Raw genomic sequence first — 17288 nt, 5'->3', positions numbered from 1 at the left:
ACATGAAACAATTATAAAATAGGTTATAAAATGAGCAGAGTAACATAAAATATAGCCAGAAGGTCATTTCATTAGAAACATCCAAAATGTATATACGAACTCAATTATAATTCTAAATTCAAATATATAAAAGTCAATAGACCATATTAAAAAGATCGATTAAATAGGAGAAAATAGTTAAATGATTTTTAATTTATTACAAATTTTTCAATCGACACTTATATTTTTTTGCAAAAATCCTATTATATATTTTCCTGAACTATTTTGAAATAAAATTAATTTTACCGTAAAATTGTTACATCAAATATGAAATTCCAAACACAACATTTAACATATATATTATCTATTTAAATTTGTTTTTTTTACTTTCTTTTATTTCTTCTTCTTTTCATCACCCTCCATTAATTTTTCACCATTTAAACAATATCAAATCTTCTTCCAGTGATAGCTAAATAAACATAGAAAAATAAAGGTCAATTAATATCTAAGTTCAGAAAATAAAAAAAGAAGAGATTTATATGACAGTAATAAACTACTTATATTCAGTTACATAAGATATAAATACAATTTATTTTTGTACTGATAAAAGTGTTTCTCTTAACTTGGTATTTTGATTTTAATTCCACTCGAACAATCTATTGCAAGGAACCATTCACCTTCAAGATACTTTCTCCAACCTATATGAAAATTCCAAAAGGAAACACATATAAAAAGTAAATTAAAACAATAGATAAAACACAAATAAACACAAAAAATTGTAAGAAAAGGCCAAAAATTTATGATTTAAACAAAAATTAATCAAATACGTAATTTCATTACCAAGTCGACTCGAGTCACCCTTCTCAACAAATCAGGATAATATTTCTTGTTACTCTATTGCATTTTGTAGGATCTATCAACAAATCAGTATAAAATCATTTGCATATTTATATATAAAAGTATTTTTAAACTATTGATCTCAAAATAGCAATTAGTGTTGTATATAATATTTTAATTATGAATGACCATAATTTTTAGATATCATTTCCAATGACTATAGTAATACTAATACTAATGCATACTTTCATCTCCTCCTCATAGATTATCCACAATCCCATATTCTTTCACATCTTCTCAAGGAATAATGTTATATTTATGACACATTGGGATGTTCCTTAATGTAATTCTATAACCAGATAAATATGCTTGAAATAAAGAAAGTTATCGTATATTATTCTTTTAATTTTATATTATTTATATTGAAAGAATCCTTTTGAAATCTTAAATTTTACCTAATTCTTCTATGATGAAACTTGAGGGGGCAAATATTCAACTCACACAAGTAAAAATAGTGCAATAATCGTAGAAGCAAAATGGACAAATTGAGTCGTCCAAAGAACCAAGGTGAAACCAGCGCCTAGCTCCCATTGGAGCAAAGCTCATTTTTCTTTTAGGGTAAAGCGACGCATAAAAAAAGGTTGGTATGTCAAAAGTCTAGTTCCTTCACGAACGAAGTTCAGAATCAATAAGGGATCGTAGAATGAAAGGAGTGTACAACTAAAATTTTATTCCACTTTTTTGTTCGTAACAAGGGAGAGATAGAATAAAGTTTTTTCGCAAAGTTCGACTAGTCCATCACTATTTTTCTATTTTTTAAAAATAAAAAATCAACGAATGTCCGTCATTTTTTATAATTGTTTTTTTACCAAAATTGAGAGATTTCATCAATTTATGAAGTGCAAAATTAAAATGATGAAAATATTATCTTACACATTATTCAAAACCGTAATATAAAACTCTCCACACACCTAATAAAATGTTTTACAATAATAAATTTGAATGCTCATTTATGACTATTCCTTTCCCCAATGATTAATTGAGCTACATCAACAATATTATTTCGTAATCAATACATTAAAACATTTACCCTTTTAAATTCAAAGAAGTTAATAAACATTGGAACATAGGAAGAGATACATATATTATAAACATTCTATAAACATTGGAACATAGGAAGAGATACATATATTATAAACATTCTTCTGAATTCTAAGAACTTAAATAACATATAATAGTATTTAGAAACACATGCCCAACACGTGTCCAAAACTAGTATATTAAAACAGGAGTATAAAATACGAGTCCGAAACTCAAAGAGTAAAAAATATTAACAAAAATTCCAAAACGGTATATAAAATTTTATATAAACCAAAACGATAAAATCGCTGCCGACGCAGCGATTTATAAATAAAAAAAAAATATTTTCCAATATAAATCGCTGAGCAATTTTTTAAATAAAAAAAAATTTTAAAAATGTTAACTTATGTTTATAATTTATAAGAAAATATACATTATTTTAAAAAAATTAAAAATAAGTAAATATATTTTCTTTCTAAAAAAATATTATATTGAATTTAAATTTAAATAATATTTGAATTCAAATAATTAATTTAAAATTAAATGAGAAAAATTATTTAATTTTTTTTTAAAACAAAATTATATACTTTTATATTTATTTATATATATATATATATATATATATATATATATATAAAGTGAAAAGGATCACATGACAATAGTAAATTTGTTTTTTTATCGTAAATAGTTGAAGAAGTTCACATGTAAATAGTACATGAGACTTTCAATTCTATAAATTGGAACTTATCCTTCATATTCATATTACTTTCAATCTTCCAATCTACCAACAATTTTAGGTAAAAACATTTGAATATTATGGGAGAGTCTAGCCAAAATTTTAGTCATTTGAATTGTTTCTCATCGGATTCAACTAATAGGTAAATAAAGTAATGTTTTCTTATTTCTTAAAAATTATTTTTCTTATATGTAATATATTTATATTATTATTTTTATAGGTATGATCAAATTCAAAATGCAGTGAGTTATTGTACACAAATTGTAAATAACAATGTTATGGGTGATGAACGAGTTGGTGAGTTGCACAATGATGAACCTTCCGAGCATGAATTAACAGACAGTGATGATATGTATGACGGCGATGATGATAATGTGGATAATGCACCTAATGCATCCATTGAAGATCAAAGTATTAATTATCATTCTACAGCGATTCCATACTTAGATCACACTGACGAAAATGCAGAAGATTTTATGTACACGAGAGATGACGGTTCCATTCGAACGACACTTTGGAATTCAAACAATCCTAAACATATCCAGTCAGGTTCGATTGTTGAAAACTAAATATTTTATAGTTGTTTATTTATTTATTTATTGCATGTTGATTAATTTAATTTGTATATGCAACTAGGTATGTTATTTATGAATAAGATGCAAACGAAATCTGCAGTAAGAGCATATAGTCTTGCTATTAAAAAAGAATTTCTTTGTGATCAATCCAAAAGTAAAAGTTGGAAAGTTATTTGCAAGCGTCATGAGTTAAGGTGTGATTGGATGATTCGGTTTAGAGAGATTTCAAGCGGTATGTGGAAGACAGGAAAAATGATTGAACCGCATACTTGTCTTACAGATAACTATAAGGAGGATCATTTCAATTTGAATGATAACATGATTGCCACTTCATTAATACCATATGTTATGCAAAATCCGGACATAAATATTAAGATGATCCGTGAAATTATCAAAGGAAAACATCACTGTACTCCTAGTTACAGAAAAGCACAAAAAGGTCGAAGAAAAGCATTTCGAATGGTTTATGGTGATTTTGAAAGTTCATTTAAGGCATTACCTCGATACATGGCTGCACTACAATTATTCAATCCAGGCACTATTATTGAGTGGGAGCATCATTCTATAACAATGCAAGGTGAGCAAATTTTTAAATTTCTTTTTTGGGCTTTTAAACAGAGCATTGATGGTTTCAAAAGTTGTAGGCCGGTCATTTCTATCGACGGCACACATCTTTATGGTTTGTATGATATCAAATTGTTAATTGCGGTTGGAATTGATGCGAATGGAAATATTTTTCCACTTGCATATGCTTTAGTTGCACGTGAGAGTTTTGAGTCTTGGTCATGGTTTCTCAAGTTATTATGGACACATGTAGTTTGTGAACGACAAGGAATTGGTCTTATTTCTGATCGTCATCAAGGAATCTTGCAGTGCGTTCAATCTTATGATTGGTTGAGTCCACCCAACACATATCATAGATTTTGTGTTCGACACTTAAAAGCAAATTTTAATAAAAAATTTGTAAATAGTGAACTCGAAAATCTAATGTGGTTGGCTGCTACTGAGCATCAGGAGAAAAAGTTTATGCAACGGATGCAACAAATCAAAACATTGTCTCCTGCAGCATATGAATGGTTAAATGAATTTCCTTTGAAAAAATGGACGATGTATAAGGATGGTGGTCGTAGATGGGGTGCCATGACGACAAATGTGTCTGAGTCATATAATGATTTATTGAAAAAAGCTCGGGGGCTTCCTGTGACTGCCATGGTTCGAATGACGTTCAAAGCTCTCGTTGATCGTTTTGTCGAAAGAAACAATCTTGCAATTGCATTACTTCAAAGTAATATGCCATGGACACTTGCGATAGATAAAAAATTTAATGATTATTATCAAAGAGCTCAAGGGCACACAGATATGATGACTTACAACACAGGTGATGGAGTTTTTGAAATTCTTACTTTTGCTCATGATGGTAAAGGTGGAAATGTCCACAAGGTTACTGCAAAAGGTAAGAAATGTTCTTGTGGAAAATGGAGAAACTATCATATGCCTTGTTCGCATGCCATCAAATTTTGTGGACTTCGCGGAATCGAGCCAAAATCTTATGTAAGTAAATTCTACAGTGCAAAATATTACAAACGAACATACAGTGAGACATTTAATCCAGTGGGTGATGAAATGTATTGGCCACCAGCTCCTTTTAATTTAATTGCAAATACTGAATATTTGCGGACAAGTGGTATGCAAGGAAGAAGCCGACTTAAGAATGATATGGATATAGCTCCGGCTCGCATGACTAGAAAATGTAGTGTTTGTAAGGAGACAAGTCACACAAAGGCACGATGTCCTACTCGATTTTAAATATTTTGTATATGTTTTTAAGGTTAATGTGTTTTTATTATCTTGTTATTAATATTATGATATATCTTTTATATTTATTTGTTGACATGAATTTAATTTGTCTTCCGCATTTTAAATATTGTACGTAAAAAATAATGATTTTACCTAATATAAAAAGTATTGATTTGACTTAACATAAAAAGTATTGATTTGACTTATGATAAAAAAAAAAGTGAATCCTGCAAACTTGTTCAAACATACAAAAATGTTGACAAAAAGTATTGATTTGAGATAAAAAAAAAAAGTAAATCTTGCAAACTTGTTCAAACATACAAAAATGTTGACAAAAAGTATTGATTTGACATATGATATATCTTTTATATTTATTTGTTAACATGAATTTAATTTGTCTTGTGCATTTTAAATATTGTACGTATAATATCTTTACATTATTATTATATTACTGATTTGAACTCTATTAAAAAATAATGATTTGACCTAATATAAAAAGTATTGATTTGACATAACATAAAAAGTATTGATTTGACCTATTACAAAAAGAAAAGTAAATCCTGCAAACTTGTTCAAACATAATCTCATTACTTTGTTCAAACTTGCACGAAACAACAAAATTTACATATTTCAAAATTCGAATCTTCAGCCTTTTAGAATAAAGGTGCATAAAAAAATTATTCTTCTGAATCCGAATCTTCTACATCTTCATTCTCATCTTCATTTTCATCTTCATTTTCAAAATCTTCCTCATTTTGATAGTGACTGCCTGTTCCACATCTAGTTGATTTGTGTAGCCTAGATGTTCTCCGAGGTGGATTTTGTCTATTAAGAACTAAATTTTGTGAAGCCCCAGCATTAAATCTTGAATCATCAAACGCAGTTACCTATAATACAATATAACATAATATAATCAAATAAACATGCAATAAAAATAAAAAAAAATTATAAAAAGTTGAAAAAATTGTATGAAAATAATTATACTTACATTCGAAAAATTCAATCTTCCATCAAATGGAGAATTATGTATCGGAAATTCACGCATACCATGTTGAAAACCATATTGAGAACCACTAAATTGTGCGAACCCAGATATTGGAACCTGCGGAGTTACAAAACCAACTGTTTGCTGACTAGAAAAATTCGGATTAGTGTTAGAGGGCCCTACAGAAAAATCAAATGTGGGATAATAAGGCTCGGGAGTCGCCACATTAGTGTTAGAGGGCCCTGCAGAAAAATCAGCTGTTTCACTAGTGGTCCTTCTACCTCGACGAGCACCCTCTCTCGGTGTTGTTTGTCGTGATCGGCGAGATACTTGTACTGGTGGTGGTTCATCGTATTGAGTGGGAGGATTGTAATCATGATCAAAGCTCAATCGCGTTCCCTGAAAGGCCGCATTCATTGACTCCATTAAAATACGAGCGACTTTCGCTGCATATTGTCTCATTTCATTAGATTGATTTTCATCATTTTCAATCATCCGAGCTCGACGATACTGCATTTCATGACCTCTAGCCTATAATGAATAAACAAATATTAATAAAAAAAAATTATTAAAGATTGACATAATAATTTGAAATTTATGTAATATACATACTAATGCCTCATGTCTTCCTGCCATGTGTTGATACCCTTTTTGTACAACATGTTGTGGATTTCCAATGACCATGCGGGTATGCCTCATGTACCAACGGAAGTAATCTGTTTGATCACTTACAAATGGAGGTCGAAATATACGATTTTGACGTTGTTCCCATAAATATTGTGTATAGTTAAATACATCTATATCTTCTTGTTTTATTTTTGATCGTTTATCACGCTTAAAATGATATTCGGAAAATTGGGTACACGGTCCAGGAATATGTTGTAAATAACCGAACTCTCACAACACGATCAACCATGTGCCACTCACGATAAATTCCATAAATCAGTGGCACCTGTGCCATCCAGACACGTTGTCCTGACCGACACCACTCAGGCAATCCATTAATAACATCTTCCGAATAAGGCTGCCAAATAAACTATAAAAAAATAATTAAGTAAGATAATTATAAAAACAACATTGGCAGAAAAAAATATATTCTTATTTAAAATAAAATAAAATATGAAAAGTATAAGATACTAATAATATTAAATACCTGTTCATCAGTTAGATTATCAAGTACATCCCTAATCACACCGATTGCAGTTCGTGCCTCATTTTGATGATTTCTACGTCGCGTCCATTTACGTGCAAGTGCAGTTAAAGCCTCAAATTGATTGGTTCTTAGAGGCTTTGGCAATGGTTGCAGGGGAATAATTCTTTCCCATGCCCAAATCTACAATAAATAAATTCACCATTACTTATAATGCACTTAAATTTAAAAGTGCATATTACTAGTATATAAAAAATATTTAATCAAAAAAATATGTATACCTGCACTAAAGAGAGAAATCCACAAACTTCATTTGATTTTTTCATTGACGCACGGCATAAACAATTATACAAATATGATAATGCGGCCGATCCCCATGCTTGAGTTGACATTAAATCTAAATTTCTCATGTCAATCAAAATGTCCAAATTAATCTTATTATTAGATTTATCCGGAAATATTGATCCACCACATAACCATAATAAATATAATCTAAATCTTTGTTGAACTTCATGCTCAGTTGAGTTATCGTTAATAACTTCCAAACCTTCGATATACTCAATCAATTTATATGTTGACAATCTACTAACACCAGAAAAACAACTAGTATCGGGTAACCATCCTGTTAATTGAAAAATCATTTCTTGTCTACCTATAATCCCTAAAGAATCAGCTCCATTTAAAATTATAGGACTACCATCTACTACCATTCCGAATAAAATTTCAATATCTTGTAAAGTTATTGTAGCCTCGCCAGTTCGCATGTGAAAAGTATGAGTTTCCGGACGCCACCTTTCAGTTAAAGCAGAAATTAATCCGGAGTCATACGGCACACATCCAACATCAAGAATTCCTTTAAATCTACAATTTTCAAAATATTGAAGGATGCGAGAATGTAATGGATGATATTTTAAATGTTGCCAAAATTCAATATCACCACGACGCGTATATAAGCAACATCTCTCTTCTTTTATGCTACCATTCCAAATTCCTTCGGAACGATGATGAACTTGAATTTTTAATACATCATGCTCTACTGGACCAGGATGTACGTATAAATTTGATGGATCCATATCTATACACAAAAAATAAAAATAAAAATTAACATTAATATAAGTATCAAACGATTGAATATATCAACAATATCATATAAAAGTATAAAATTAATTAAAATAAATTAAAAATAAAATAAATTTAAACTCACCTTATAAAGAAAATGCTTTTAAAAACTTTAGAAAATTTGAAGAATAACAAGAATTTTAAGATTGTGGAAGATTGAAAGTAGATTGGATTGGAAGATTGAAAGATTGAACTACCAATTTATAGAATTCAAAGTATGAAAAATTGAAGTACCAATTTATAGAATTCAAAGTATGATGTACTATTTACATGTGAATATTTTTTTTAAAACTTACAATAAAAACAAAGGTTTACTATTGTGATGTCATCCACTTTAACTTGTGAAAATTTTCTTCAAATTATACAATAAAAACAAAAAATTTTACTATTGTCATGTGATCCTTTTCACTTTATATATATATATATATATATATATATATATATATATATATATAAGTATATAATTTTGTTTTAAAAAAAATTAAATAATTTTTCTCATTTAATTTTTTATTTAAAAAAAATTAATTATTTGAATTCAAATATTATTTAAATTTAAATTCAATATAATATCTTTTTTTTAGAAAGAAAATATATTTACTTATTTTTAATTTTTTAAAAATAATGTATATTTTCTTATAAATTATATACATAAGTTAACATTTTTTTAATTTTTTTTTATTTAAAAAATTGCTCAGCGATTTAATAACAATTTTTTTTTTATTTTTGTAATTATATCAAAAAAATTTTTTTTTTAAAAATCGCTGCTAAGGCAGCGATTTATATTGGAAAAATATATTTTTTTTTATAAATCGCTGCACTGGCAGCGATTTTTTTTAAAAAAAAAATTTTCTTCGTAAATCGCTGCCAGAGCAGCGATATACCTTATTTTTTTTAAAAAAAAGAAAATTAAAAAATAATGTTAAATCGCTGCCCTGGCAGCGATTTGTAAGAAGAAACATTTTGAAATCGCTGCTTGATCAGCGATTTCATTTTTTTATTAAAAAAAAATTTTTTTGGCAAAATCGCTGCCTCAGCAGCGATTTTACTTTTTCAGTCGAAGTAAATCGCTGCGTCGGCAGCGATTTTACCGTTTTGATTTATATAAAATTTTATCTACCGTTTTGGAATTTTTGTTAATATTTTTTACCCTTTGAGTTTCGGACTCTATAAAATACATAGTTCCTTCAAGTTGTAGGCCATGGAAATACAGAAGAAAATCAAGGTGTCGAAAGATCGACTCAGTGATTTGCCGGAATCAGATCTTAATGTATTTTCTCTCATCAATATTTACTAGTCAAATTGAATATTATAAAACAATACGTAATAACCATTCAAATAGAGTGTAAAGTTGCTAATGTTGAAGAATTAACACTTGGATTTGTCTCTTGTTGATACAAGAGTTGTTGGAATGTATGCACCCACCAATCAGTAAAGGACCAAGTTCCTTGACTTAGCAAGAACAATAACTAAAAGTTGCGTTCACTTGTTTCGATGGGACCAGGTCCTCAACACAGTTATAATAACGAACAATAAAATAAGTGCTGAAAGTAAAGATTGAACAAGTAACTTTACGTGAAAACCTCCTTGCTCAAGGGAAGAAAACCACGACCTATCTCAACAGAACTTTTCAAACTGCGTTTCACTAATCTTCTCACAAGCAAAAGTAAAACTAGTTTTACACCAAGAGACTAGCTTGCTAATCTCTATGCTAAGTAATACTTTCTATCACTTAGCTGAGCCAGAGTAGATACAACACTACCCACTATACTAACCCTCACTGATTAATATAGATTTTCTAAGCGGATATCATGTTGTCCACTAAAACCCCAACCTTTGGACGATTTAGATTTTTACTAAGCAACAACAATGTTGCCCACTTAATCACCTAGCTCTAGATGACTTAGACTCTAGAAACCAAAACAAGATCTGTATCCTTTATAGATTAAGATCAGATTTACAATGTAAGCACATAAGACGCCAAGCTGTAAATACAACAAGACTCTTTAGCACTCCATCTAGTCCCTTGTTGATATGAGCAGTGTTCATCCTTGAAGATTACCTTCACTTTTCAAGATTATGCATTTTGAGAGAAAATTCAAGTTGAGTTTGCCAAATCTTGAATTTGTGTTTGTTGGAAAGATTATAATATAAATTACCACAAGTTCGTTGAGAAAATCCCATTGGCTGAAGGCCTCCAGTTCAGAAAAGTTGTGCACCTACCGCATCAGATGTGACAGCTTTTCTGACACCTGACTTTTCACCTTTTCACATCGCGGTCTTACGGGGACCAAGTTCCTTGCAAACTTCTTTGTGAGTTCTTGAAAAAGCTTGCTGGTTGACTTCCTTCTTTGGATGAATGAATATAATATGGTGTTTGTCATATTAAAAATATCAAATATAAAAAGTCATTATCTGTTGGACAAACACCCTATTCCATTCTTATTAGTGTAATACGCTGACACTTCACCAACCTTCTGACGCGGACAACTTTTACAGTTGTACTCCATTATGCACCTGATGGAGAAAACTCTGCCAGAGATCAGGTCCCTTTATTTGTGAGATACTTGCACATACAATCTCGTCTATTTTTCCTATTGGCGTAGGACACTAAACTTTTCACCTATTACCTGACATGACAGCTTTATAGCTGTACCCCATTTGTATCTGGACGAGAACACTCTGACAGGGAAGAATTGTTAATGTTGAAGAATTAATATTTGAATTTCTCTCTAGTTATGACAAGATTTATGTTAAAGATGTTGATTTATAGATAAATATTGCTAATAAAATAACTAATGTTGAAGAATTAACACTAGAATTCCTCTTTAGGTACCACGCGAGTTTGTTAATATATATATATATATATATATATATATATATATATATATATATATATGGTAAATCACATAAATATTCTATGTCAAGAAAATATTTACCATCTATGACAATATAATTTTTCTTACTGATCATAACAATTTTTTAATAAAAAAATGTACCGTTGCTTCGCTTCTGTGACCTTGTTTCTTTGTCTCCTCTGCTTCTTTTTATTTAAATTCTTGTTCTTCTCTTTCTGTCATTCTTTATCTTTCTCCTCCTCTTCCTCAATTCATTCTTCTTTTTATTGAAATTTTCATTTAAATAACTCTCCTCAAATCAATTTTATTTACATTTTACAATTTTTTTAAAATCACGATAGTAGAGGAATAGAAAGACCAAATATTTGTATAAAATTATATTTTCAAGCAGAAACTTTAAATTTCTAAAATCACAGCAGCAAGAGTTCACCATTGATGATCATTGTAACGATTCAAATTTTGAATTAATTGTTTGAATTTTACAAATTTATTGTTTCGATAAGTTGTTCTTGCAAATAATTGAAAATGACGTTTGGAGTTTCTATCTCAATTTTAACAAGGCTTGGTTAAGTTTATACAATTGATTTTAGAAGAAATATTAGATTAAAACTCGAAAAAGGTGAAATTTACAAAACTGTGTGGCAATTGCATTAAAGTTGTATTAGTTATGTTTCATAATTGTAGTAAACTTGTATTAAAATAATTTGAGTAACAAATTATAACATAGGCACAATACATTTGTAATGAAAAATTGCAAACATCGCTCTTTTTCTTTGAGATGCAAATCAACATAATTTATAAGATATATATAGTATACGTTTCATTATGAATAGTACATTTATAAACATATTGCACACTTCACTTCTTTCTTTGTGATACCAACAAAAATAATTTAGGTAACACACTAATAATACATTTATAAGACACACACAAGACATTTTTAATACATATTGCAGTCGTCACTCATTTTTTTAGTGATATAAATTAAAATAATTACAAGACGTATAATATAAATTTTATTCATGAACAATACATATTTAATACATATTACAAACATTACTCATGTTCGTAGTGATACGAATCAAAAATTTATAAGACATATATAATTCATGTTTTATTCATGAATAATTCAAGTTTAATTCAGTTTTTTCAATCCTTCTTAATTTTTTCTTTTTATTCAACTTTAATTATATAATACACTTTTGATGCAAATTTAATTCATTTTGAAGTTTATTGGTTGATTTGTTACTATTGGATTACTTATTTGATTCATTGTTGATACAAGTTTAATTCACTTCTATAGACCAATGTGGTCTTTTATTATTTACGTCCTTTATTTATGCTTGACTCTTTCTTCTAGTTCAACTTTAATATTTGTGTAATACAAGTTTAAATCATTTTGCAGTTTATTTGTTGATTTGTTACTATTAGATTACTTGTTTTATTCATTATTGATATATATTTAATTCACTATATATATCATTGACTGGTTAATTAGTGATTTTTTTGGTCAAGCTTAATTATCTCTTCTATTCAACTTTAATATTTGTGTAATATACTTTTAGTAGAAGTTTCATTCATTTTGCATGTTATTGATTGATACATTATTTAATACATTTTTAATTCAAGTTTAATTCATTTTGTTGTTTATTATATATCTTCATTTGTTACAAAGATGAATCGTATCTTCAAATATTAATTATCTCTTACGAACACACCTTTAGATTTGAGAAAGTATAGACCATAAAGATGACATCATATCTTCAAATATCCATTTATTGAAACCTTCATATCTTCATATATACTCAAATCTATAAATTCTCATCAAGTATGAATGCAATTATTTATATAATCTTCATTATAATGGTAATTGTCGACACACCAAAGCAATAAATAAATAATCAATCAGCTTCTTCTACAAACTAAGCAGCCCCGATTCTTCGAATTATGAATCACTAACTTTTTTATAAATCTTTTCTTTGATAAAAGTTGTTTTATATATATATATATATATATATATATATATATATTGAATGATCAAGGAAGACCATAGAGAGAAGAGTTGCAGGGAGAAAAAAAAGATAGAAAGAGCATATAAAGAGATGATGCAGAGAGAAAAGAAAGAAAAACAGAAAAAGAACATAAAGAGAGAGAAGGTGCAGGGTGGAAAAGAACAAGCGAGACATAGAAAGAAAGGAAGAAACAACGCAGAAAAGAAGTTAAATTTAATAATATAAGTATACATAATATTACTATATATTGCTATAGATGATAATATTTAAAGAATATATCTAAAAATAGTATTATTAACTAAAAGGGACTCACCCACGTAATTAACCCATATATATATATATATATATATATATATCAAATTTTCTTACTTTTATTTATATATATATATATATATATATCAAATTTTCTTACTTTTATTTATGTTATTGCGTTTGTAAGTGCATGTCCATATTGGAGTTGAAAGACTGGAAGTCTCCTCCATCAAATCGAAAATTCTTAAAACTTAACATAAGCTTAGAATCTCTGGAATTTACAGCTTTCTACATAGTTCATTGGATATTGAGACATTGGTAATTTAATGGAACAAATACGAATGGGAAGTAAGTTTGCTCTAGACATTTTTCTTTTTGTTATACTTTAGATTCACTATATCAAACAACTAGTGAAAGAAGAAGACAATGTATATATCTAAGGAGAATAACTAACTAATGTTAGCAACAATATTTGATTGCAACATATCTCACAACTTCTTTGTTTTTGATGATGACTATTTCTTTCTATTTGATTTCTTAATCTAGTTTGTTGCTGATAAACAAGGTCATGATTGATTCAACTTGTCACTGTCAAAGGAGTTATTAATAGTATTTTCATGTACTTGGGAGTTGTTTCTTGAGTCCAAAAAAGCGAGGAGGAAGCAAAGCTTCCTATGAAGCTTTGCTTCTCCCCCTGTAGTCGTAATACTCGGCTTGTCGCTACTTTGATTCCAAAGGTAATTGACGGTTCCCGACTTTCTCCACTTTCTGCAACCGTAACCACTTGTCATTCCGATTACTTCATCCATAAACCTTTTTTTATTTCAAAATAGCGATATGCTCTAAAAAAGTAAAGAAGAAGCTTCCATTCTAGAAGCGGTAGCTTCCCGCCTCCCTCGGGGTGAGAAGTTCGCTTCCCTTTTTTAATGAGAGTACTTGGGTTCTCCCGACAAGTAAAAATTGTAGCATGATTGAATCTAATTGGGGTTTGCGTTGGTGAATGGTGGAAGATCAATTGGATCAGAAAAAAAGAGGAATTTTGGTTATAAGATATCTAACGAGATGTATGCTTCTTTATTTGGTTCCTAACGTGAGATGAGCTGCTGTATCTACTCTTGAAGTAATCCAAGATTATACTTCCAGTATTTTAAACCATAAACAATATAAAAGAAGAAGAAAATATGTTGTAATTTCACTTGATATTGTTGAATTGTGGATTGTGAATTATCAACTTATAATTCTTAGGCATAATACATAAATATTTAACTTGGATTCGAATTACATTTATGTTTAACTTTGGTGTGCACAAATAGACACTTAAACTTGTATAAAATTGAACAAATAGTCACACATGTTATACATGTCACTTTTTTGTCCTACGTGGTGTCTTACGTTATGCAAGACTCATGTGTTTATTTATTTAAAAGTTGGATAGTCAAAGTGCCTGTTTGTGAATTATGAAAGTTAGATGTCAGTTAAAATTTGAAGCCATGTTTAGGGTTCATTACATGTATTATGCCTAGTTCTTACATGACATAATACATAAGCATATCATGTTCTTCAATTTTGAGTGTCAACAAGTAGACAATTGAACTTGTATGAAATTGAACAAGTAGACACATGTGTTCTACATAGTATAATGCACATAAGATGCCACGTAGTACACAAAATTATCATGCAGGACTAATATGTCTATTTGTTCAACTTTATACAAGTTTAAATGTCTACTTGTTGACACCTAAAGTTAAAGATCATAATTGTCAATCGAAACCTAGTTAAGAATCATGTTTAAGTTTTATGACTTCTTATATTGAGAAAAAACTAAGGTTGACAATCATTTTGTGAGAGAAGTATTTCAAAGATTCATTACACGTCTAAGATATAGAAACTCTTTTCAAACAAATTGAAAACCTACGAGAAAACATTAAATCATGAACTAAAACTTTGTAAGTTATTGCAAAGACATAATAGATAAATATGCTATTTAACTTGGTTTCACCTTGTATATGTGCCCTTCAATTTTGGATGTATACAAGTAAATACTTAAATTTGTATGAAATGAAACAAATAAACATATATGTTCTATGTGTTGTCCTACGTGGTCAAGTACACGTGTATGTTTACCTGTTCATTCTATACAAATTTAAATATCTATTTGTGCACATCCAGAATTAGAAAACATAAGTATCAACTAAAGCCAAATTAAAATGCATGTTTATGTGTTATGCCTAATGCAAACGTTACTAACAATATAATATTTTTTATGTAACATTTAGCAACATATGAATAAAAAAGTTAGGTTGTATTCTAAAATTATCCAAAAATCTAAATTTCCAAGGGTATATTATTCATTAGACATTGTTGGTATATATGCATAATTTATTAGACGTCAATGGTATTTGAATTGCTTTTACAATGAGAGATATCCGCTAAATTGCAAAGTTGGGCATTATATTTGTCCCTTTTCACTTAATTATATGACATAATACATAAATCAGACTCTTAACTTGGTTTCAAATTATAACTTTGATTTTTAACTTTGTCACTGCATAAATAGACACTTTAACTATAAAAACTTAAACAAAAAAACACTCGAATTCTACCTGACAGAATGCGTAAAATACACCCAAATTAGGCGCGTCAGAGATAAAATTTGAGGGCCCCAACAGTAAAAAAATAATATTAAAAAGACTATTAAATCCTTAATCAATCCTTCCATATATATAATTTTTTAATTAAATTTCATTTTTTATTTTTCTAGTTTTTGAAAAGTTCATTTAGACATTTTATCAAACAGTTTAAATGCACCATTTTACTTAATAATTTTTAACACTCTATGTTTATTTCTTAGCCTCTGAAAGTTCGTAATTGTAATTTGCTACACACTATGACAATCATAATATATAAAACATCTTCTTCTTTTTTTCATTAGGTATTTGACAACTCAAAATACAAATATACTTCAAACTAAAGAGAGAAGAATAAGTTAATTCATGACTTGCTATATATATGGGTTGCTCTGAAATTTTTTTGCAACAAAAACGTTAGCTTCCTATATTGGCTTGGACATTTGACCAAAATTATGCAATTCTTGTTTATAAAGTGTTGAACTTTGATATTTTGATTAAATTAAGGAAGAAGAATAGGTAGTATATTGAATTTTTGCACATATCTTGAACAATTTTTTCTTTGATTTGAATATAAGGCATGAATTTTAGAAGGCATAATACATATATTAGACCCTAAATGTGGCTTCAAATTTTAACTTTGACCTCCAACTTTCATAATACGCAAACAAACACTTTAACTATCCAACTTTTAAATAAATAAACACATGAGTCCTACATAACACAATACACGTAGGACACCACATAGTACAAAAAATGACATGTAGGACATGTGTGTTTATTTGTTCAACTTTATACAAGTTTACGTGTCTACTTGTGCACACCAAAGTTGAAGGGCATAAATGTGATTCGAAACCAAGTTAGAGGTCATATTTATGTATTATGCCATTTTAGAAATTTAGATTATGATTTTTTTAGAATAAAAGGACAGAGGTAAAACTATTTCCAGAAATGAATTTGTTTTCTTTTTCACCTTATTTTATATTATAATTTATTTTTATTATTTTAAAATCTAGATGTTTTTATTTTAGTTAGTTGGCAACAACTTAGTGGTTCACTTATCCACATCAGAGCATTTGTATATCACGGATTGTGTCTGAAATATTCAAATATTTTTTTTTGTATAAAATCTGGATAGTTAAAGTGTGTCTTTGTGTACTATCAAAGTTAAACGTCAAAGTTATAATTTGAAGCCTAATTAAGGGGCATATATATGTATAACGCCTAATTATATTCATAAAACTCAATGGAGTGTTCGAGAACCCTAAAGTCTCAGATTTAAAA

The 17288-nt window shown here is 28.7% G+C and overlaps 2 protein-coding genes across 3 annotated transcripts; one reads left to right on the top strand and one right to left on the bottom strand.

Moving 5' to 3' along the window:
• The first annotated feature begins 2910 nt into the window (after positions 1-2910).
• Positions 2911-5013, top strand: LOC138337710 (protein FAR-RED IMPAIRED RESPONSE 1-like). Its single transcript, XM_069287979.1, has 2 exons — positions 2911-3181; positions 3269-5013. Exons 1-2 carry the CDS (start codon positions 2911-2913, stop codon positions 5011-5013), a joined length of 2016 nt encoding a protein of 671 aa, XP_069144080.1.
• Positions 5014-5345: 332 nt separating this feature from the next.
• LOC112941972 (uncharacterized) lies at positions 5346-8450 on the bottom strand. Of its 2 annotated transcripts, XR_011211116.1 has the most exons (6): positions 8344-8450; positions 7421-8214; positions 7143-7322; positions 6602-7025; positions 5993-6520; positions 5346-5891 (listed from the first exon to the last, which is right to left on the bottom strand). XR_011211116.1 is itself a non-coding variant. In XM_069288006.1 (5 exons), exons 3-5 carry the CDS (start codon positions 6686-6688, stop codon positions 5682-5684), a joined length of 825 nt encoding a protein of 274 aa, XP_069144107.1. In that variant the 5' UTR covers positions 6689-7322; positions 8119-8214; positions 8344-8450; the 3' UTR covers positions 5346-5681. The 2 variants fall into 2 exon arrangements, 1 of the variants encoding a protein (XP_069144107.1); XM_069288006.1 differs by having other exon boundaries at positions 6602-7322; positions 8119-8214.
• Between the last annotated feature and the right edge of the window lie 8838 nt (positions 8451-17288).

The sequence above is a fragment of the Solanum lycopersicum genome, chromosome 8 (genome assembly GCF_036512215.1).
Source record: "Solanum lycopersicum chromosome 8, SLM_r2.1".
NCBI lineage: Eukaryota > Viridiplantae > Streptophyta > Magnoliopsida > Solanales > Solanaceae > Solanum > Solanum lycopersicum.
This window is presented reverse-complemented; position numbering and strand designations above follow the sequence as displayed.

What these genes read in the sequence shown, in the direction of transcription:
- LOC138337710 (XM_069287979.1), top strand. Translation starts at nt 2,911, where the DNA reads ATGGGTGATGAACGAGTTGGTGAGTTGCACAATGATGAACCTTCCGAG. An exon ending in TCCTAAACATATCCAGTCAG is followed by an intron (nt 3,182 to 3,268) that starts GTTCGATTGTTG and finishes ATATGCAACTAG; the next exon opens with GTATGTTATTTATGAATAAG.
- LOC112941972 (XM_069288006.1), bottom strand. Translation starts at nt 6,688, where the DNA reads ATGAGGCATACCCGCATGGTCATTGGAAATCCACAACATGTTGTACAA. An exon ending in CAGGAAGACATGAGGCATTA is followed by an intron (nt 6,521 to 6,601) that starts GTATGTATATTA and finishes TATTCATTATAG; the next exon opens with GCTAGAGGTCATGAAATGCA. An exon ending in GAAGATTGAATTTTTCGAAT is followed by an intron (nt 5,892 to 5,992) that starts GTAAGTATAATT and finishes ATTGTATTATAG; the next exon opens with GTAACTGCGTTTGATGATTC.